The sequence below is a fragment of the Myotis lucifugus genome, unplaced genomic scaffold, assembly GCF_000147115.1.
Source record: "Myotis lucifugus unplaced genomic scaffold, Myoluc2.0 scaffold_48, whole genome shotgun sequence".
Taxonomy (NCBI): Eukaryota; Metazoa; Chordata; class Mammalia; order Chiroptera; family Vespertilionidae; genus Myotis; species Myotis lucifugus.
In genome coordinates, this window is record NW_005871096.1 from 4,113,167 (window position 1) to 4,137,152 (window position 23,986).

Below are 23,986 nucleotides of genomic sequence, written 5' to 3' on the forward strand. Positions count from 1 at the left end.
TGTTGCCAGGCCCAAATGCAAGGCCCATTTAAATAATGAGTCCTTAGAATATTTACTCCAAAATCTCTAACAGAAAAATCCTCCGCTATAAATAGCTCCCTATTTGAAGGACACTCAGATACCTTAATTTTTTTTTAAAGAAGAATATGGGGAAAGGTGTTATGAAATTAACACTCCCAAAACTGTTAGGAGTTTTATTGTAGCTGTTAAAAGAATGCTACCCCGGGAAAGCTCGGTTGAGTACAGCGTGTGTTTTTCCTAAGGCTGGGATAGACATTTCAGGGTCTCAGTGATGCCTTGCAAATACATCTGAAGAAGTAGATGAGGCCCCAAAACTGTTTTTGGCAGCTGGTGGGGCAGGATTCCCATAGTCCTTGGGTTTGCCAGTCTCTGGCTGAGGACAGTTTTGCATCAATTCTAGGCAGTCTCTGTGTGCTGCTCGGAACCCTCAGCAAATACATAATTAACGATCTAGACCTCGAGTCTGGGCTCTGTGCTGCTATCTTCAAAGGTTGGTAATGAAGCTGGAGGAAATAAAAGTCTTGTTTGCTGTATTCTGAAGTTCTGAGTCCAGTAAAAATAAAGGAACTAAAAAGAGGGAGGGATGGAGAGAGGGAGGGGAGTAGAGAGGGAGGGAAGGAGGGAAAAAGGGGGGAGAAAGAGAGAAGAGAGAGGCAATGGAAGCAGACCACCAGATGATCAGAAAGAGTTTTAAAGCCAAATTCAAATGGTTTGGATTAGAGTATCTGGATCCCTCGGGAATAACATTGCTTAAAAGAGTAGCAGCAGCTGCAACTAAGACTTTGGAAGAGACAGTCTCCTCTTCTCCAAGAATGGGAGCGTTGTGCAAATGACCCTTCTGATTTTGAAGACACAGATCACACAAGACCTTCCAGAGTTTTCCTTTGCACAGAGAGTGAATTCTTAGCCCTGGTGGCCTTAACGATGACTTCTCCATTATAACGACACGACAAGCTCTTTCCTGCCACATGGTCTTTGCACTGTCTGTTCCCTCTGCTGGGAATGCTGTTCTCTTGCCTCTTCCCCAGGCTCACCCCTCTAGTTTATTCCTCAGAGACCTTCCCCCACCATCCTGTCCAAATAGGCCACCCTGTCCCCAGGCACAATTGATCACATTTCCTAACTTGCCTTTTACTCATTACCATGTTCACAGCTTCTAGAACAGTGCTTGGCGTTTATAGAAGGCCCTCAATACGAAAGAATGAATGAATGAAAAGTGGGTGGATGAATGAATGACTGAATATATATTCACATGCTTTCCTTTATGGAGCCAGTAGTTAGGTGGAGTTTGCTGGAAAGGGATGATTACCTTTTCTGTTTTTCCAGGCCAGTGGTTCTTGAAAGTGTGGTTCCGAAACCAGTAGCATGAAATCTGCAGCACCAGGGAGCTGTTAGAACTGCGAATCCTCAGACCCACTGAGTCAGAAACGCTGGGGTGGCACCCAGTGACCTCCGCTCTAGCAGGTTCTCCGGGTGACTCTGCTGCTTGAGAACCATGGCCCGGGGTCCCTGACGCCTGACCTGGGCCTATCTGATGAACCTCTGTATCTCCAGGCCTAAAGCAATGCCTGGCACAGAGCAGATAGGAAATGGTTGCTGAATGAATCACTCCATCTCCTCTTCCTCCCCACCCCTCCCCATGCCCTGCACACCGAAGGCACTGGGTACACACGGTGAGGAAGGGAGAGACTGCCATCTGAGGACCCGAGGGAAAGGTCTGCAGATCTGGCCAAGTTCAGAATCCCGGCTCACCCATTCCTCCTGCCTTGGCCTCCAGGAGGTGAGGAATTTTCCAGCTGCTGCTGGTAGATGCTAATTTGTTTTCATTTGACCCTTGGATTCCTGCAAGTGAGCCCAGCAGAGAGGATGATTAGAAGCTGGTTTGCCTCACACACAGGCCCCCCTGGGGAGGCGGGAGGGGAGCAGGTCCCTGCAAAGACAGGGGTGGAGCCAGGCCAGTGGCACAGGCGCCAGAGGTGGCTGCAGGGGGCAGGTCTTGCCGCTCACAGATGGGCTCCTTGTTCCCAGGAGCCAAGCGAGGCTTTTGGCCCAAGAGGCTCCCAGCAGGAGAGGGGCTTTCTGGGGCTCTCAGCCTTGCTATTTTTACACGCTGACTTCCAGGCCCTGCTTCCTGTTCCCTCAGGAAGGAACAAAACTGCGAACAATGAAGGACCACAGAGCCACATTGAAAGGGCACCTCCCGAGTTCCGCTTCTCGTCCCTCGTCCACCTGTCAGCCCGTGACTTCGCCTTTAGCGTTGCAGTGAAGACAGGAGACCGTTAAGCAGCTTACGGGCAAGATCCTCGGGACAGATAGGAGGGGAAGTAGGGGGCTCCCAGCCTCTGCAGCTGCCTGAGGGGGAGTGTGATCCCAAGGCCTCTGATGGGTGAGCCCAGATGTGTGGGCAGCTGGAGCAGCTGCCCGATTCACTGGAGGCAGATTAGGGAGGGAGGCCCCAAAAGGAAGAGCCTGGGGGAAGCCTGCATTGGAAGTGCCCTCATCGGACTTGAGTGGTTCAGGGGCCAGCCTCCTGGAGTGAATCTTGGTGCCATCACTTACCAGCTTTGTGACCTTGGTCAGGTCAGCTGGCTGGGCTCATGGCTCAGCATTGCAGCCATTGTGATATTTTTCTGTTGTTTCTCCCCCTATTTATTCATTCACCTTCTCACGGCCCCCGAGCTGTCCATACTGATTTTTCTCGGGTCTTTGAAAAAGTGAAATCCAGCTACCATTTCCTTTCCATGGCATCAGCTCCTTGCTTTTTCTTCAGCAAAACCTACGTAATTTTCTGAGAATCAAAAGGAGTTGGAACTTTCTCCTCTGATAACCTGGTATTTGCAGACTTTCCTGTTTTGCTGCAGCCCGCGTGCCCTCCTGCATGCCCTCTCCACTGTGGTGTCCATCTGAGGGCAGCCACTTAAGCTGCTCTGCAGTATTTTGAACAATCTTATGACAGAAGCAGTTTCTTGGTGTTTAGATGGCTGGGCCCGCTGTTCTCTTGCCTTGGGTATGGTGTCTAGCTTTATTTTAAGCAATAAAATTCTTTAAAACAACTGACCCCTGTTTTCAAGGAAAATGATACATACAAGATCAATATGTAAAACTGAGAGCCCTCATAGAGAAAAATGGTGCGGTTGTGTTTGAAAGGCTCTGGAAGGACCTGGAATTCCACCTCCCTGCACCACTGTCTTCCTCCCCAGTTTGGTAACAACTGAAAACTACTGGTCCATTAAATAAGGTCCCAGGTACTTATTTAAATATATGCATTATTTTATGTAGGAAAAGAACTACAAAACAAATTGGGGCTATGACGATGAAACACAATGAGGTATAATAGGGCCGTGGTGCCCCAGAAGACATGTTTTGTGTTTTTCCTTGTTGAATATATCGATAAAAAAACAAAACAAAACAAAAAACCAGCCAGCGTGGCTCAGTGGTTGAGCATTGACCTATGAACCAGGAGGTCACGGTTCTATTCCCGGTCAGGGCACATGTCTGGGTTTCGGGCTCGATCCCTAGTGTGGGTTGTGCAGGAAGCAGCCGGTCAGTGATTCTCTCTCATCATTGATGTTTCTGTCTCTCTCTCCCTCTCCTTTACTCTCTGAAATCAATAAAAATATATTAAAAAAGAAAGAAACAAACAAAATCTCAGTTCAAAGTCTCTTGACTTCCAGCCCAGAATTCTCAGCTCAAAGTCTGTTGACTTCCAGCCCAGAATTCTTCCCAAAATTTCCTATAACATTTCTTTTTATACATAAGAACATTCACGTGCACCATCCAGGGAAGGAGACATCGCTCTAACCAGAAACTAGCATCCCTGTGGGTTGGGGAGTTGCTCCCTTTGGTGAACTTGCACAGAACTTATTTCCTCAGAATCCCTCTTTCGTTAAGTGCCAAGTTCCAAATCCCCATTACTCAAGGACTTCATTCATTCATTTCTCCCTTCTTCTTTATTCCTTCTGCTTCCCATCCATTCATTTATGTATCCATCCGTTTATCCATTCACCATTCATCCAACTCAATGTTAGTGAATACCTGCTGTGCTAGTTCTTGGGAATATGATGGTGAACAAGACCAGCATGAGGTCTACTTGCCCTCATAGGGCTTGCAGCCCCTTACAGCCAGTGTGGGATGATGTGGAAGGAATTCCATAAGTGGTTCTGGAACTGTTAACAATACTGTAGATGTGCCCACCTTACTTCCTCGATCATCATCATTTCACCATCATCAATTTTTACCAACAGAATCACTCCCCCCCCCTTTCTTTATTCCAATGGAATCTCAGCAGAAACTCAGAATATAAAACAAATATAAGTGGGTCTGGTTAAAGACAGAACAGCCCACTTAGTTCCTGCCCTGCAACCCACAATTCCTTTCATTTTGCCCTTGAGGTATCTCCTCACACAGCCAAACCTGAAGACCATTGACCTTGGTCTCTGTCCTTAGTCTGACATCTATCTATATAAAAGGCTAATATGCAAAGTGTCCCCTCAGGAGTTCAACCGGGAGACCGGGGGTTCCATCATTCACTATGACGTGCTTTGGCCACCAGGGGGTGGCTCGGAACAAAGGAAGGCCCTGGCCGGCAGCCAGCAGCCAGGAAAGGAAGTCCCCGGCTGGCATCCAGAAGGCCCCAATCGTCCCTGATCGCTAGCCAGGCCTAGGGACCATACTCATGCACAAATTTTGTGCACTGGGCCTCTAGTAATTTCATATTGTGCTAGTGCTCTGTCTGTAGCTATTCTCCAGCTATGCTAATGCCCCAGCTGTAGAGGAAGCTAGGATAAATGTGTAAATGCAGACCAACAGACCTAAGAAACCCCAGAAGTGGTAACGAGTAGCCTCTTTATGTCCTTTCAGTTTCTAGCCCCAGAGCTTGTCTTGGAGCCACTGGAATGGGACAGGGGAACACGCTTGATCGTTTTTCCCACGGTCCCCAGACCCATATATTTACCGGTCCTGTCTCAGTTGCGATGCTGAAAACAATGTAACTGCAGAAACAACCTCCTAAAACCAACACAGGACAAAGGAGTTTATGCACATGTTTGTTTGGACTTTGGGTAACTTGAAATTATTTAATCATGCTTAATTTCCTGCAGGGGGAGGGGAAGTTCCATCATAATTTGAGACAAGTGGCAGTTTTGCCTCTGGCAGATTTAAATGAGAAAGTGAATGCTGGGATCCAAACAGCCTCATGAATGTACATCTGTGCCCATAGTCTTAATCAACCTCTTTGTTTCGCTTCTTTCTTTCCTGTGGTGGTTGTAGCAGCCTCCGCGCCGCCTGCCCACGTGATGCAGTGACATTTGCACAGAGCAAGGCCCACAGGCTTTCTCATTTGCATTGCACTCCAGCCTTTTCTGAATGGCCACCGAGAAAAGGACCTGATCCTTAGAATAAAGTGATCCCCAGATTCAGAGCTCAACTTTCTTAAGTTTTTCTACCCGCCTGCAGTGATGGGCTGCCTGTGATTCCTCCATTGTGCCTCTGCCTCTGTGAATTTCTTATTCTTTTCCTCTTCCCTCTCCTGTCTTCTCTAGCACTTTAATCCATTTCAGATTCAACTCAAAAAAAAAAGTCAAGAATGAGATTTTCAAAAAGCAAATAGCTATTTAGTAAACTTATAAAATATTCACATAGGCCAGGGAATGGCTGATTTATTTTATTTACCACCTCCCCTACAGTGTTTAAAAATAATTTCTTGAATTTGAACGCGTTTGGACTTTGCACATGCTTGCCAGTTTGCCACAGTCCCCACCATTCTCTGTCGTATTTCACACCCATGTGACTTTATATATGTATATTACTGGCCTGGTTTTATAGTCAGCCTGGTCCCTTCCTGAATATCAAAGCTTTCCCAGGCCATCTTCCTTGAGAGTCTTCTTTATGCAATTTAGAGTTCTAGAGTTTTATAAAAAACATTGTTATTGTGCATATATTTATATCAAATGGGAGGAGTTATTAAAAGGTAGAAATACAGTATCCATTTATAGAAAGTGGTTAAAAGAAAATAAAAGTTGTACTCATTGCTGGGAATGTTATAGAATATCAGGCAGTAAATCTTACTAATAATTTATAAATGAATTCAATAGATTTTGTGCATAACTTGTACATTTCACCTAGGTAGTTAAGTCTGGATAATGGAGCAAGGTAAGCCTGAAACATCGCGGGAGGCACAAATGACAAAACTGAAGCTGTCCTGCTTTGGGCGCATCATGAGAAGGGAGGGCTCTTTAGAAAAGACAATCATGCTGGAAGAATAGAAGGCAGCAGGAAAAGAGGAAGTCCAAATATGGAGTGACTTCATGAAAGAAGTCACAAGTCTGTGTCTACAGGAGCTGAGCAGAGCTGTTGAGGACAGGACACTGTGGACATCACTCAGTCACAGGGCCGCCAGGAGTCAGAGCCGACTAAACGGCACCTAACAACAAATAGAGCCTTGATTTGATCATAGGATTCTTGGAGGTGTTGGATAACTTGATAGTGAGTGGATCCTTTATATAAATACTAGAGGCTCAGTGCATGAAATTCATGCATGGGTGCAGTCCCTAGGCCTGGCCGGCATTCGAAGCACAAGCATCTGGAATGGAAGGGCAGGTCCCAGCTGACCTCTGGGCCCCCCGCGTGTCCCCCTCTGCCTGAGTCATGGCGCCTGAGTCCCCACACGGAGATGCAGTGAGTGCGGCCAGACGCCATGGGCTGGGGCGCAGCGTGGGCCTCTGGGCCACCCAGCAGTGCCACACAGAAACCAGATGGGCAGTGTGCTCTCTCCTAGCCAGCCTCGCAGACCGGCTCCTGCGCGAACCCATGGGGAGCCCCTGCGGTCCCAGTGGCTGCAGCCCGGCTCACTCAGAAGAGGTCACATGGGTGCAGGGCGGCCTCCTCACGAGCGCCTGGCACCTAAGTGCGGGGACTTCTTGGCTCGTGAGCCCTGGTGTCCCAGGGGAGGGTAGCAGGAGGAGTGAGAGCGAGCTTGGTGGACACCCCGCATTCTCACTGCACCTCCATTGCAGCCCATGCCCAGGCAATGTGGGAGGTTGGCCATCGCCACCCACCCTGTTTCCCATCCCAGCCCAGGGCCTGGCCCCAATTGGGCAAGCAGGGCCTGCCAGCAGCTGGTTGCCGTCTACAGGGCAATTGGCAGGGTGATCAGGCCCCCGCTCACACCTGCCTTGGCCTGGCCTTGCCTGCTCACCTGTTGCACCAACCTGCTGTGGTCCCGCTCTCGTCAGGGCCCATCGGGGCCAGCGGCACCTCCACTGCTGCCCGCTGCCAGCACTGTGTCGCTGATGCCCACCATGTTCCACGCTGCCCCCTGGTGGTCAGCACATGTCATAGTGAGTGGTCGAAGTCCTGGTTGAACAATTTGCATATTAGGCTTTTATTATATAGGACTAGTGGCCTAGTGCATGAATTCGTGCACATTAAAAGGAAATTAATTAGAAGAAATATTTTAATATCATTATTCGCCCTTTTGCTATAATAGAAGTGTCAACCAAATTCACAATCAACAATGACAGATGGAAACACACATGTGCGATTGGCGCCAGCAAGAGCTTTATATGTATTGCGCATGCGCGAGTCAACTTAGCCTTTTATAGATATAGAATAAACTTGCTTAATTAGACCTACTTTCTAATGTAGCTAAACTTTTTCCAGCCCAGTGAAGCATCCCAACTTCTCTTGCAGGTAATTGTCAGCAACACAGCAGTAAATATCAGCATGAAGCGGATTATTATTGTAGATCACGCAGGGAGAACAAAGGGTAAAATGTTTAACTGCAGCCATGTTTGACTATATTCTGCACAGTGAGAAAACCTGAAGTCATTTTCAAGGTTCACCATTTCTTCTTTTTAGTCAAGTCAAGTTTCTAAGTTTTCTAAGCCTCCATTTTCCAGCTAATGGAAAGAAAATAGGATTCCACCGAGTCTCCTATCTACCTACTCCAGGACTTCTGTGAGGATCAAATGAGATGAGGCGCAGGAAAACGCTTCACAGACATTTGGTTAAAGTGTAAATGTTTCCACCTGACTATAAAGCAAGTCATGTTCCTGGGCTGAAGAAACGGCAAGAAGGCTATTTGCTAGGAAGAGGAAGTTGGGCATTGCCGCATGACGTCATTACCTGGACAGACACTTAGCGTTTTAGCCTTTTACATATATACTAGTAGATTCTCAAACATCATCCTTCCTTTCCAGTTCTTCCCTTGTTTTATTCCATATCACCCTTTTACCATGCTCTGTGTCTGTTGGATGGCTGTGGTTCTTCTCTCTTGGGCTCTGGACACGTCTGTCTATGGAATTCTCCTGACTGTTGGTACTAAACTTGGAAGACTGTAATTTGTTTCCTCTTTTAACAAAACCCTCTCTTTTTTTTCCATTTCCCAGCAGATGTATGGAGTGATCACTCATTTCAGACCGACCCGGATTTGCCTCCTGGCTGGAAAAGAGTCAGTGACATCGCTGGGACCTATTACTGGCACATACCAACAGGAACGACACAGTGGGAGCGCCCTGTCTCCATCCCAGCGGACCTTCAGGGATCTAGGAAAGGCTCGCTTAGTTCTGTAACGCCATCTCCCACCCCAGAGAACGAGGTAAACCGGAGTCTCTTTGTAACGACTTAGTAGAGTGGATGTAACTGGTGATTTCTCTTTACACTCATTGCTTCTGCCCCAACAGGTCATTCGAGGTAAGCTTTTTGATTATCGTGCATGTTGCATTTGAAACCTCAGTAATGCTACCTCTTAGTAAATAGTGTTAATACCATCTTTCAGGGATGTTTTCATTTTTTAATGGCTTTTGATCTCTTGAAACACTGTTTTAGGTACACAAAGTAAGAGGGGCTGATTAATGAGAAGTGGTTAAGATTCCCCAGGGCTCCCAGAGGCAATATTTTACTCTGTAGGTGCCATTGCGTGGTGCTGACTCCATAAAATATTTACACACAGAAGAACATCTTTTGGCCAGACGTCTTATAATTACTGCATATCTTATTATCCTTGGGTTCATTGGATTGCATGGAGAGGATGTCAGTAAGAATAACCCTTGAGAGCCCTTAAATGCTTAATTTCTATTTTAAAAACAGGATGTTTATTTAGCCAAAGTGACCTGATTTTAGAAATAATGAGCAGCATAAATTTTTGCTATCCCTGAGGAAGAAATCTGAATGTTTAAACAAAGAATTGAGACATTAAAAAAACTCCATTGTGGTATTTATTAATATAAAGAGTATTTATTCACTCTGTGAATCCTGATAATGAAATAGTCAAGAGAATTACATTTGGAAAAGGTCACAATTAAATAATGGCTTTTTCTTTCTCTTTTTTTAAGAAAAGTGGTTTGATCACTGACACCGAGACATTTTTGCTTTTCTCTGACCACAATCTTGTTTTTTAAATAACCCATTTTCTTTTACTTCGGGGACATGGATGGCATTTGAACTGCATCTCTTACCTGCAAAGCTCCTCCATATATTTGCAGCTATTATCACCCTTCCTGTAGGAAACAAGAAAGAGATCTTGTTTTCTACGTCTTTGATTATTTACTTGCTCTTCTCTGGGAGGCAGTAAAACCTACCTTCCCACCACATCCTGCTGTTACCAAGCCACGTAGGATTTTGTTGTTTATCACTGGGCGATTTTGATAACATTTCATTGAAGCTTCATATTTCTGCTCCCTGAGCAAATTCCACTCAGTCAATTATTCATCTTGTGTTAGGTGCACTGGGGGGTAAAGATGAACGAACACAGCCCTGATGCTCAAAGAGCTTGGCATGGAGTCTTCCTATCCCAGAAATGCTTCTTGGCATTTCTCCCTGGACCACGGAGTGGCCTCCCAGAATCTGAGCCAGTTCTCACTGAGGCACGGATATCCTCTCTCTTCCTTACCCACACACCTTTGCTCTTGGCACCTCTGTTAGAGTCTTTCTCCATTCCAAGGCTTCGTTCCCCTATTGCGACCCTTCAACCATCCTCACCAATGAGAAGTGCCCGATAGCCAGACAATGCCAGGGTGGGAAGGGGCCATTTGACACCAGTATCCATACATCGGACACAGGGAAACTGAGGCACAGAGAGGTCAGTGACCAGCAGCAATACTGGGTGTAGAACTTGGACTTCCTAAATTCTCCTGAATTACAGGCCCGAGTGCTTCTCACTCCTCTCCCTTGGCTTTGGGGGTTCAGCCTGCTCTGCTTTCTCATGGACCCAGAGGGGAGGAGATTAGAGTATCTTTGAGTTCCCATTTGTGTTCAGTAACTCCCTTGTCCTCTGTATGTGGGAGAAATGAAATCCTTCTAAAGCTCGCCTCCTGGGGCCAGGATGTGGGTGTGGTGGTGTCCAGGAGGGCACCCACAGTTTCTGTGGTCTCGGATTTTTATTTCTTCAGTGACTATAGTAGACTTTCACTCCTTGTTTTGGGAAGAATGCAGCACAGGTGGGCAGCTGGCCCTGGGGGCCAGTGTCAGGTAGCAAGTCCACCTCTCACCCCTGAGCCTTTTTCTGATGCCCACTTTTGCCTCTTCTTCCCCCTCTCCATGCCTGCTTCCTTCTTCCCATCCTCGGGTTAGGAGTCCCTTCCCCTGGCCCTCCCGCCTCCCTCTGAGAGTACAGGGTTTCCCTCACACCCTCATGGCTCAGCCTCTGCTGCTATTTATGACTTCTTGTGGCTTTCAGGATATTTCAGGATGTCATTTCATTTGTTCCTTCAAGACTCTGCGTGTGGCAGGGAAGACCGCCATCACGTTCCCTATTAAAGAAAAGAGGTAGCTGAGGCTCACTTACCGGAGTAAGCAGGCAACTGGTGTTGGGGTGGGCGTTCATCCGGTCCTCTGGCCCCAGGGCCTGTGCTCTGCCCAGGACTGAGTAAATTTGCCCCTCGCTGTTGCTTCCATTCCTCTCTTCTGTTGCTAACCACCCCCTTGTTTTTGACAAAATCTCATTCTTCCAAGGAACTTTGCTAATAATGGATGTGTAGTTTTTGAAGTTTCAGAGGAAGGGTGATTCCTATCCAGCATTTTCATAGGCCAATGGGATAGGTGTTCTTCAGACCAACCTTTCCATAGTTTGCTTCATGCATGTTTTTCCTGGACATAATAAGGCCACCCAATATGTCAAAGAACCAAGTAGACTTAAAAGCCAATAAACTAAAAGGAGACATATGTAACACTTTAAACAATAAAGGATTAAAAAATAAATAAAATAAAAGCCAATGAATTAAAATCATAGGGGCAAAGGTAGAGAGAACAAGCGGAGCACCGGGGGAAAGACCCAGCCTGTCCCATACCCAGGGCGTGCAGATGCCGCAACGGATATTAAATCAGAGGCAATAAGGATGATTGCGTGCTTACAGGGCCAGGCTCAGGCCTTATCTCCTTACTCCTCATAAAGCCCTATGCACCTGGCACTAGAGTTGTCACCCCCGTTTCACATTTGACAGCCCTGAGACACAGGGAGGGGAAGGAGCTTGCTCAAGATCACACACCTGGTCCCCGGTAGAGTCAAGCTCGAATGAAGGTCTCCCTTGTCCCAAGCTTCACTGCACTGTATGTGAGGGTCTTGGGGAGCCTGGAATCTCTTCCCCTCCCCCAAATGAGGGCTGTGTCATATGCAGAACCTTCTAGAAAATGACTTTCTCCCGATAACATTACCTCAGGTCCTAATAACAGTTAAAGAGACGTGATTATTTCTCTGACACCATTTCTTTGATCCCTAAGTAGACTCTATTTCAGCTAATTTGGAAACATGAGACAAAGTGAAATGTTAAGGGAGAGAAGAAACTTGTAAGATGTTGTGTTGGAAATGCATATTTTATTCAGCTTTTCTCTGAGCTGGCTTTTTAGAAAAGAGTGAGTGCCAGATCTGTTGACTAAGCCTCACAAAAGTTTAAGACCGACGGCTTCCTTGCAGTTTGACGATTTTACATATCACGTTCCAGAGCTGACTGGAGAAGTGTTAAGCACAGCGGATAATGTTTCCTCTGCACGTGCCAGCAGTATTTTCGAACGTTTATAAACTGGCCAGGAAGCTTTTGCTGCTGAAATTTGGCCCGTGATCATCCCCCCCCCGCCCCCACCCAGTTCCAATTCACTTAGATGTTGACTTTTAGAAGAGGGAGCCACACAAAATATTTTTATGGATAACTAATGGCCCTTAGGCAAGTCTTCCTTACACTCTTTCCAACCCGAAGGTGCTTCCCAGTTCCTTCAGCAGAGAGAATGGAGGAGAAAGTAGGGTTTTGTTTGAGTTGTGGAATTGCTTTCCAAGATCTCAGAAGAGAAATCCGGAAGAAGAAAGCTCTCCATGGGCAAGGTTAGAGAACTGAATTCCTTCAGTGGGCTCATCCTCACACAGCGTCTGCTGTGTGGTCATGAAGGTGTCATGCTCCAGGCGCTGGGTCAGTCCCCCCGACACACTGTCTCTGAGGAGCTAAGGCCCCAGGGCTGTCCGAGAACCAAGAATGGAGCACAATCACCGTAATCAGGGTCAGAAGCGCTGACCCTGGGCAAGGTCAGGACAGGCACCGGGAGAATGTCCCCAGCTGTAACTCTAACGCCAGACCATCACTCGCTGTGCTGCCCGAGAGATGATCAACCGGGCCATTGTCGCTCATGGAAGACGGTCTCTGTTCTTCCTTACTACCCTGTCTCCCTGTCTTCGTGCTGTGACTTTGCCCCCCACCTGCCTTTTCTTCTTTGGCTTTCTCTTTGTCTCTTCTCTCCTTTCATATCTCACTCCCACCATCCAGACTACAGGCTGGGGCGGCTGCAGACTTCCTATAGAACCAAAGAATCTCTGTTGGGTTGTTTTATTTTTTAACAAATGTATTAGCTGCCCTAGCTGGTTTGGCTCAGTGGAAAGAGCGTCGGCCTGTGGACTAAAGGGTCCCAGGTTCGATTCCAGTCAAGGGCACATGCCCAGGTTGCGGGCTCGATCCCCAGTAGGGGGGCGTGCAGGAGGCAGCCGATCAATGATTCTCTCTCATCATTGATGTTTCTCTCTCTCTTTCCCTCTCCCTTCCTCTCTGAAATCAATAAAAATATCTTTTTAAAAAATGTATTAGCTACAATATTGTATTCTCTCCCCTTAATTTAAAAAAATTAGATGAATAGAATAAGTGGTTCTGAAAATTTAAAACAAATTGTTGTTGAATTCCATTGTCCTTAATTTAAAGAAAAAGAAATTATGGTCACTTATTGAAGAGAAAAAAAATTTTTTAATGACTATTTTTAAATACAGAAGGGAAAAAAAGGTCTTTGACCTAATCGTAGCATAAAATGTCAGTTTCTATTTTTCCTTACTTGATTTTTGTGTGAAAGGGTTTCTTGAGTAGTACCCATGTTATTTTAAGTTTTTTTGCAAAATCACTGTATAAGACCTATGTTTATTTAAATCTGTAAAGGGTGATTGTTGGAAGCTTGCCAGCTGACTCATGTCTTCGTAGCGTGAGAGCTAGATTCATGTAGTTTTAGGACTGTAATCTACTTTTACTTTACAGGGACCCTTTCGTCCAAAGAGTAAATACATAAAACATTTTTAAACACACCTACAGAGAACTTCTTATTGAATGCTGAAGGTTTTTCTAAATACTTGTTTTTAAAAAATACTCTTCGTTCACCCTCCCCAGTCCCTACAGAGTATCTCTTAAGTATAAGTAGCAATTTCAGATTTCTTTTGTCAGACATACACCCTTTTAAGAAAAAATTTCTCTGCAAAAACACAATTATCTTAATCTTCCTAATTCATGTTCTGATATCCTCTTTCAAATTTGACTTAAGTGAACACCAAAGATGGCTCACATGTAAACAAGGATGATGATGTGGAGCTAAATAGAACTAGTTTCCTTTTGGATGATGATGTGGAGCTAAATAGAACTAGTTTCCTTTTGAAAAAAGAAATTTTAGCTTGAAATTTTATTTTCTACTCGATACCCCTACAACAGTGACTCTAAACCTTTTTTGGTCTCTGGCCCCTCTGGAAATATAAGAAAAATTGGGGATCATCTCCCCGGGAAAACACACATGCACAAGAGCCTACCCATGCCAGGGGCTCCCGGGTACCCTCAGCTAACCCCTAGAGACCCTCCTGCATTATTCATTTTCTCCTCAGTGAAAGCTGAACACAGCTTTGGGGGATGGAGTAGGAGAGAGGTAACAGACTGGCAGCATTCATACTCTTTTATTCAATAAAAAGAGTTTATTTTAAAAATAAATACAGTGGCCCAAGTTCTAATTTGTTCTGAAAAACTGAAGTTCAGGTGCCTAGTCCACAAAGAAAGCAACAAAGACACCACGCGTCCGAGAGGGCTCACGGATCTAAGTTTGCAATGGCTTTGCCCTTGCAGAGTCCTGCAGAGTTAGAGAAGTGCGTCTTTCAGCACTCGGGATATTGGAACGTGGCTCCTTCTGCTTTGAGTGGTTTTAAAAAATTGTATTAATGTTGTGAGCAAAAGGTATGGGCGGTGTTTGCTTCTTATTGTCAAAGGGCTGTAGTTGACGTTTCCATTGTGGATTTATTGTCTGAGAAAAGAGATCTGCCCACCGAGTCAATGCAACAAACTCATAAGGATGTCCCTGGGCCTGATTAGCATTCTTTCCCCGAATCTTGGATGAAAAATATTTGAATAGTCACTCAATCTAGTGGGGGGAGGTGGGTGGGGAATTTCCGAACTAGAAGTTTTTGTTTAGATTCAAAGGTCTATTGTAAGAGTTCTTCCAACAAGGCAAGCCTTCCTGCTTTGTTCTGTGATTATGTGTAGTGATCAGATATTAACTTGTGAAGAGGCTTGCGTGTCCGAGAAGCAGAGCTGTCTATGGATTAGAGTAGCGGTTCCCAACCTGTGGGTCTCGACCCCTTTGGCGGTTGAACGACCCTTTCACAGGGGTCGCCTAAGACCATCCTGCATATCAGATATTTATGATTCATAACAGTAGCAACATTAGAGTTATGAAGTAGCAACGAAAATAATTTTATGGTTGGGTCACAACATGAGGAACTGTATTTAAAGGGCCAGAAGGTTGAGAACCACTGGATTAGAGGAATTTACGTTCCTTGTTCAGGGCTGAATCTCAGCAAGATGGTGATGTCAGACCGTTCCTTACTAACTCTTTCCCATTCGTGGTCCTTTTTTTTTTTTCCTTTTAAATGAAAATAATTTGACCCCTCAGCTTTTTAGGCCCTTGGCCATGGACATTCCTCAGTTTCCAAACCAGCACATTGACAAGTGCACCCCTACCTAAGACAACAGCTTTGTGTGGTTCATGGGAAAGAAAATGGTCCCAATGGGGTTAGCTGTGCTGGGGATTTAATATTTGGAAGCATTTTGTTTGCTTGTATGGCCACATTGAGCAAACCAGTTCTCTGCCTGCTGATAATGTTCAGGCATGTGTTTTGGTAAGTAAGGTGCCCTCTCCTTCCCCCTGCCTAGTCTTTGGATGCTAACCTAGATCTAGAGAGAGTGAGCTAGCAAGTGGCTGTTAGAGTAAATTTGTTCCCTAACTCATCCTGTGAATATCAATGCTAACAACAGTGTCTTGTGTCTTTTTTTTCCTTTCCTTTTTCTTTTCTTTCTTTCTTTTTTTTTAATCAATGTGCTTTTTTTCCTGTGTGAATAATTATATGTCTAGAAACAGCCATGGAGTGATTTTGCTGTTCTGAATGGGGGGAAGATTAATAGTGACATTTGGAAGGCAAGTATATTGTCAGCTTTTAGATCATTTACGATGTTGTCCTTTGTGCATGGCTGTGGCTGCACCTTTCTCTTCTCTGCGAGCATCGTGCATTCGGCAGGGACGGAGTGAGGGGGCTTCTTGCTAGGGACGCCCAGCTCACACACACGTGGCCCTTTTTTGACGTCTCCCCTTGCGAATGACTTCAGGCTGCTTGCCCCGGCTGCCTGCTGTCTGTGAGCAGCACCTTGCACGGAGCCAGCACCCAGCAGCCCTTGCATGCCTCCTTCCGCCTAAGCTCACGTGCACTCTGCCTCCGGCGGGAGGACTCTCCTCTCTCATGACATTTGCAGCCGTGTCACGGGCCCTCCCCCGTCCTCCCCTAACGGGCATCTGTTTTCTTCTAGGATCTGCACGCCGCCACCGTTAACCCGGACCCCAGTCTCAAAGAGTTTGAAGGAGCAACACTGCGCTATGCATCTTTGAAACTCAGGTAGGGCATGGGGACGCCCAGCCCTGACGTGTGGCTTTTTGCCACCAGAGTTTGCAATAGAATTCTCAGTCCCATTTTCTGTTGGTTTATGTGTTGTTTGTTTTTTCTAGAAATGCCCCTCATGCTGATGACGATTCTTGTAGTATCAACAGCGACCCAGAAGCGAAGGTTGGTAAAAACGTGCTTTCAGCAAGTAGGTTATAGTCTCACCTCAAAGTAATGACTTTGGATAATGGCCCAGTTTTTACAAACCATCAACCCAGACCCACTTATTAAGTAATTATCCCTCGATGCGCTGTCTTTTCTAATCTCCCCAACACTTAAAGTAAATCCCTAGTCCAAGTCAGCTTTGGGAGGATTTCTGTGATCATCGCGACTCGGCCTGTCTCTCAGCACATCGGTTTTTTGCACAGCGTGGCAAGTGGAAATGACCGTTTGGATGGGCTTCAGAAGCCTGTAAAGCAGCGGTTCTCAACCTTCCTAATGCCGTGGCCCTCTAACACAGTTCCTCATGTTGTGGTGACCCCCAACCATAAAATTATTTTTGTTGCTACTTCATAACTGTAATTTTGCTACTGTTATGAATCGTCATGTAAATATCTGATATGCAGGATGTATTTTCATGGTTACAAATTGAACATAATTAAAGCATAGTGATTAATCACAAAAACAATATGTAATTATATATGTGTTTTCCGATGGTCTTAGGCGACCCCTATGAAAGGGTCGTTCGACCCCCAAAAGGGTCGTGACCCAGGGGTTGAGAACCGCTGCTTTAAAGGTAAACCCGGTTCTGCCTTGCAGGTGGTATGCCTCCTCCAGGGTGGCCTCACACCCGTGCAGGGCGAGGCCTCTTTGCCGTCCCTGTCACCAGCGCAGGCATGCTTTATGATGGAAAGTGAGAGTGAACTTTCGCTTTTGGCCTTCTGGTGGGGTACCCGAGGGCCAGCCTTACAGGCTTGGTGTCATGCAGTTGTACAGGGCCCTGTGCTGTGAATCAGGGACCCAGGCCTGGGGGTTTAATTCAATGCAGTCGCCACCTTGAAATTCTTAATCATTTCATCTTTGACTTTGTGTGGTAGTGAGTCCGTGGGGCAATGGCGTGTGCACCAGGGGTGGGAGCCTTAGCGTGTGCACAGCCCTGCCACCTCCCTACACCAGACTCTGCCAGACCTCCCTACCCGTGTCCCCACCCAGCCACCTCCGTTGCCTTCCACCCCCATAGAAGTCTAGGAGTGAGCATGGGGAGAGTTGGTGTTGGGCACATAAGGTCCACGGTGTCTCGGGAAGGGTCAAAGCAGTGGCCTGCCCGGCCCAGGCTGGCAGCACCGGGGGTGTTTAGTGGGTGACTCGGGTGGGTGAAGCCTGCCTACTCTCATTCTAGGGGCCTAGCATGTCCTGGCGCAGATGTTGCAATAAACTTGAGGGACACCTGTCTGCTTTGGGTTGGGGGTTGGGAGAGTGAGTCCATGGACAAGGGGGATTCCAGGCTCAGTTTTCCCACCTCTGGCCAGGGTGCAATGTAGTGGTCCAGCAGCTGGTGGGAGGGGGAGCCCAGAAGATGATGGTCTGTGGGGGTGGGCAGGGTCCCTGGGGCCTGGGATGGTCTGCACTCCCCCTGCCAGTATCCCCATGCCCGAGGGAGCGTGACATTAAACAACAAGCTAAAAACACCGTAAGTCAAGAGAGAGAATGCAAAAGTGAGAAGTTTCATGTTTTAATACTTTTACAGCATTTTTTTCCTGCTCTTTTGAACAAGGGGGCCCTAATTTTCATTTTTCATTTTTCATTTTCATTTGCAAATTATGAAGCTGGTTCTAGATATATTTTCTGAATCGCCAAGCAGATCTGTGTCTGTGAATAAAACAGGAAGCAGGCTCCCTTAGTAGCAGCTACACCTTGCAGGCTCAGAGCCTCCACTCCTTTGCCGGAAACGGCCCAAGTGCCTTGGCCTCGGTAAGACACGCAGGGTTCGTGTTGATGACTCCACTGCTCCCCGTCCGCTCGGCTTCATTCCAAGCACAGCCTGTCTGCACGAAGGCCGCTCGGAGCCAGCGGTGTTCGGAACAAGTCCTTGGCCTGCCGCTAGCATGCTGGCCTTTAAAGATAAATTTCATGGCAAGGAAGGGATGCAGTGTAACAGGAAGGTGGGATGTGAATAACTTGCTTTGCTACCAGGCGTCATTCAAGGGCCATCAGCACAGACTGGAGGAGGAGGGGTGAGCGGCAGCGGTATCTCTCTCCACTCTTTTTATTTTTACCTGAGGATATTTTTTTATTGGTTTTAGAGAGAGAGAGGAAGGGACATTGATGTGAGAGAGAAACATTGGTCGGCTGCCTCCCACATGCACCCCAAGTGGGGATCGAAGGAACCTACAACCTAGGTACATGCCCTGACCCAAAATCGAACCCACAGTGCTTTGGTGTACGGGATGGTGCTCCAACCAACCTTGCCACCCGGCCAGGGCTCTTTCTCCACCCTCAAGGGCTGGGGCAGTGAGGGCCCTAAAGCTACTGTGTGAAACTGACAAGCGAGGGCTCAGAGGGTGATGCGTGGAACGGGGAGGGAACTGGTACCAGGAATGGAGGCCTGGCTGAAATACCACTGAAGTTGACGCTTTCTCTTTTCCCCTCTGAGGTGTTTTGCTTATCGAGCTCTTATCTGCCACCTTTCTGTGGCCAGCAGGTCTGTTCCCACACCTGCTGTGAATGTGTTTGTGCTGGTACGGAGGCCAGCTTTGTGGTCAGGTGCTGCGGTTGTGCTCCGTTCTAAACAAGAAAGTACATGTACTGTATTATTTACTGTGTATCCTACTTTGTTCCACAAAAGATACGAGAAGACTTATGAGAAGGAATGTTCTCTTTAAGAGGCGCAGAAAAGATAAGGGCATTATCAGTGCATCCGTCTGTTTACGTTGAGGGTGAATGACACGAACCTCTAAGGGCAACTCAGAATCTTGGAGGGACTTGGGCAAAGTGCACCCGCTTCTAACTACCCGCCCACCCTGGGCCTGAAGGTCCCCGGGCTGTAGAAAGTCACTGTTGCTGTTGACAACCCCAAGCATAGAGGGATGGGAAAAGGGTTTCTGAACCCCACTTTATACGAATCACACTGTTCAGTGTGCAATAGCACCCCACTTTCTTGTGGAATGTGATGGTTTTTCTAGTACCTCGTCCTAAAATCACTGTAATCATGAATCTTGATTGAGGGCCAACTTTTTGCCAGGCATGATCCTAAAGACTTTATTTCCGTTGACTCTCATCCTCATAAAAATGTAGAGGGCCAAGTACCGTTGTCCCCATGTTGCAGATGAGGAAACGGAGGCCTGGGAGGTTCAGCAGCGAATCAGTAGTGGAGTCAGGATTGGCGCCCAGGCCATCGGGCTCCAGCGCCCTTGCCCACTAGACTGTCTGGAGGAAAGTCTCACTGGGAGCTTCATTTAGGTGCCCCCAGCAAATGATGTGATCCGTGTCCTCCACAAATGCCAAGCACTTAGAGACAGAGAGAAATTGGGGTATTGTCTGTTGGTATTTCACAGCATTCGTCACTGGAAAGAAAGGACAAACTCCCAAGCAAAACTCATTCTCTGTAAACGGTGGGGGATGGCGGACCCGCTTTCGGGTCTGACTTGGGGCCGAGATGAACTCTGGACTCTAGAAGTGCAGTGGGTGCAGCGTGTTTCAGCCCCCTCCTCAGTAGTATCACATCAGTCGGTCTTACGATAAACGCGGGCCCACAGCGGGAGGAAGCGGGGGTTGGAATGGAGGTAGTCTGCGTCGCTGGTGATCAGCACATGTACACACTTTGGGGCCACCGCTTAGTCCCTTTGCAGACACTGAGCTGTTGTCCGATGTGCTTCTCCCCGGGGTGCGTGGTCACGTGGTCACGCCGCCCATTCATGGAATCGGGCCAAGGGAAGGCCTGTGGAGAAGGCCAAGATGTTCTCTCAGAATTACAGCTATTTCAAATCCAACAGCCCTAATGCATTTGCATTTTACACATTTTGAAGAAGCCAGTGAGTTTAGAACTGACTTTAATGAAGCCACTTTGGAAACCGCACCCCCCCCCCACCCAACCCCTACGCTGCATCAATCCCCTCTCCCCCATCCACCCTCTTAGTCGCTCCTCACCTATTTAATGCTGCCTCGGGCACCTAACAGGGGACCACTGGCTAGAAAACCAGGATTTTCCAAGTGTTCAAGCTGTAGAAGTAACTTCTTTAGATAAACATTTACATTTTCCTGTCTGTCGTGGACTAGGAAACTGAGTGCGACCCCCCCCCCCCCCCACAAATAAGCAGAAAGTATCTTGTCTTTAAAAGAAAAAACATTTTTTTCACTTTTTGTTTTTCACATTTGTTTTCACTTTAACAAAAATTGAGATTTATAAGAATCGCAGAGATTTAGTTCCCATATACCCTTCACCTAGCTTTCCCTAATAACCTCTTCATAATCATGGCACGACCATCAAGACTAAGAAGTTACTATTAACTAAACTTTATCCACATTTCCCTCCCCACCCCACTCATGTCCTTCTGTTCCAGGGCCCAGTCTAGGATGCTACACTGCATATAATGAGCTCTTTAAAAATGACTTCACACAGTCCTTTCTACAATCCTCAGTTCTCCATTCTGCATTCCATTATAATGTCCCATGGGATTGGTAGTGCCAGAGTTTGTCTAGGCACCCACTGGCCATAGGAGCAATTTCCAGTACTACAGAGCAGATCTACGATTTCATAAAAATAGGTGACCTTGCCGAAACCGGTTTGGCTCAGTGGATAGAGTGTCGGCCTGCGGACTGAAAGGTCCCAGGTTCGATTCCGGTCAAGGGCATGTACCTGGGTTGCGGGCACATCCCCAGTGGGAGATGTGCAGGAGGCAGCTGGTCGATGTTTCTCTCTCATCGATGTTTCTAACTCTCTGTCTCTCTCCCTTCCTCTCTGTAAAAAATCAATAAAATATATTTTAAAAAAAATAGGTGACCTTTTCTTTTCTTTTAAATTATTGCTTTGGTGTAGGTTGCTAAAACTGATATTACCAGGTCAAAGGCCATCAGCTCATGGCTTCATCAGCTCACTGCCCACTCTGCCCCAGGCTGTGTCATTTTTATTTATTTGTCTTTGTTTTATTGCATGTGAGCTACTGCCCCCTTCTTTCAAATTTCCTTTTCTTAAATCATCATCGAGACAGGACATTTCTTAGGAAATGTGTTTCTGTCTATTCTTGGCTATCTCTTTCTTATTTTTCTATGCATTTTTTAGATCGAAAATTTTATTGTGGGACAATTTTAGATTTATAGAAAACTTGCAAAGATAGTGCAGCATTCTCCTTTATCCATCACCTAACTTCCCCTAATGTCTGTCTTACGTGACACTAGTACAGGTGTCAAAACTAAGACATTAACTTTGGTACAAAGCTAAATGCTTTATTCTGATTTTGACCAGTTTTTCTTCTAATGTCTTCTTTTCTGTTCCATGATCTAATTCAGTATACCACATTGTGCTTCATCCCTATGCATTTTAAAATGCAAAACTTTATTATTAGAACCTTAAATATTTTTTTGTAATCACTTTTATCTTTCTGTTTATTCTGTGGCACTTTTCCATGTGAAACTTTTTTTTAAGTTTTTGTATATTCACACCTTTTGAAAATAATTGCCTCTCATGCTTCTGTTACCAAGAAGGCAAGCCCTTGCCATAGTTGGGTGGTTTGGTAGCTTGTGTTTCTAAATTCACATTATTTTATGGTCTCTCCCCTGTACGCATCCTACTTTAATACCTTAAAATACAAATTGAGCTCTGTGACACTTCCCATTTCTCCTGGCACGTGGCACATTGCTGGCCAAACGCTTGATTCAAATTACCAATGCAAAAATAAAATTTTATCATTAAATTGCAGAAAACTTAATGCTTTGAAAAATATGCATTAGTTTCTTGAAGTTCTTTTCCCATCCTTGTGTCACTCTGCTGGGACTTCTGTAAAGGAGATGTTCTGCCACCTTGTGGACAATATTGAAAATTACATCTTTAAAGACATGGGCAAAAGCTACATTTCACTGGGAACCATTGGATTGCTTAGAAGGGAAAGTGACTATAGAGATGACCTAACGGGCCTCCTTTACAGGTGAAACAAGTGAGTCCCAGAAAGTTTGAGTAAATAAGCCCTAGGGTCACACAATTAGTCGTGGAGACGGCATTCATTCAAAAGTGGGTCTCCTGGGCCTCCCACCACCCATCCTATTGTCGGCTTCTGGTGAAGAGCATCGTTCTCAGGATATTTGAGAGGAGGGGGGTTTTAGAACTGCACTTCACTGGTCTTAATATCCAATATAATAAAGAGCTAATATGCAAATGGTTGGCACACCCTCACGCCGTCACACCATAATGGCTCAGACACTCAACACTGGGGAGAGAGGCATGGGACTAGCCAGGCACAAATGAGCTCTCAAGAGAGGAATGGGGACCAGCCAGGCACAAATGAGCTCACGAGAGAGGAATGGGGACCAGCCAGGCTGCGGCTCGGGAGAGGGACAAGCCGCCCGACCCGTGGTCCTGGGCACCTGCGGCTGTGGCCCGGGCAAAGCCACCTGCCCATAGTCCCCTGTGGCTGCGGCTGGCCTGGGTCCTGGGTGCCTGTGGCCAGCCAGAGGGAGGGAATCCTGGGTCCTGGGTGCAGGGCGAGGCAGAGGCAGTTAGGGGCAATCAGGCCAGAAAGGGAGCAGTTAGGGGTGATCAGGCAGGCAGGCAGAGGTGGTTAGGGGTGATCAGGCAGGCAAAGGGGTTAGGGGCGATCAGGCAGGCAGGCGAGCAGTTAGGAGCCATTGGTCCCGGATTGTGAGAGGCAGTTGGACATTCCTCTCTCGCGAGCTCATTTGTGCCTGGCTGGTCCCCATTCCTCTCTCATGAGGGGTCCCGGATTGGAGAAGGTGCAGGCTGGGCTGAGGGACACCCCCCACACACACACACACATGAATTTCGTGCACCGGGCCTCTAGACCATAATAAAGGAGCTGGGTAAGGAAGGTTGTATTATCCCAAGCATTACACTCTCCGGGTTTCTACTGCTTCATCTGTTAAATGAATGTGTCATCATCTCGGAAGCCACTTCTGGTTCTGAGCTATTTGAAGGTTCCAAATGGGATGCGACAGTTCTGATCCTTGGCACCTGGCAATGAAACTGCTCCGCCTGATCGCTCATCAGATTGGGAGAAGAGAAGGAAAGAAAGAGTATGCCCTGGAGTACTCTCCTGGCCTGGAGACAGGTGGCTGGGGCAGGTACCTACCTGCGTTCAATTTTCTGCAAACACAAGGCATTGGGCTTATCTCCCCCACATTACAGATTACGTCATTTGTGTTCTCGCACAGCTGGTAACTGGTGGAACTGGGACTCAAACTCAGATGAATTTCACAACAAAGTCCAAGAAAGCATCATGCCCACCCACTCCCAGTCATTGCTTCCCTGAGCTTTAAGGTCAGGTTGGCTGCCTGGGAGTTTGGGTGGAGGTAGCAGAGATGTTGGAGTGAGGGAACTGGAGCATCACCACGCGAGGACAGACTCCCCCTTTCTTTTCACCGTCACCAGGCTCACGGCTCGTCCTTTGCAGTTGCTTTCCGAGTGTTCTGTGCATGTTGACACATCTTGGAGCTCTGGGGGAGGACACAGAGCTACGTTTCTATTAAGCCCTCAGGTGCTGCTGGTGCGGCTGGTCTACTGAGCCATGTGTTGAGTAGTAACGCTAAGTTTGAAACCTGCAAATGAGGCATCGTTTCCATGCCTCTTCCGCCAGGAAGCAGTCAGAGCCCGTC

General features: G+C 46.8%; 1 protein-coding gene across 10 annotated transcripts in view; it reads left to right on the forward strand.

Annotated features, from left to right (window-relative positions):
- The window catches only part of APBB2 (amyloid beta precursor protein binding family B member 2), a 256,229-nt gene that overhangs the window by 155,366 nt on the left and 76,877 nt on the right, over positions 1-23,986 (forward strand). For 6 of the 10 annotated variants that reach the window (XM_014455588.2, XM_023753627.1, XM_023753626.1 and 3 more), the window contains 4 exons: positions 8,409-8,617; positions 15,646-15,708; positions 16,095-16,180; positions 16,291-16,348. In XM_014455588.2, the coding sequence (XP_014311074.1) occupies positions 8,409-8,617; positions 15,646-15,708; positions 16,095-16,180; positions 16,291-16,348 (416 nt within the window). The remainder of the gene's footprint in view (positions 1-8,408; positions 8,618-15,645; positions 15,709-16,094; positions 16,181-16,290; positions 16,349-23,986) is intronic. The other 4 variants (XM_006088480.3, XM_006088481.3, XM_006088476.3 and 1 more) reach the window with 3 other exon arrangements.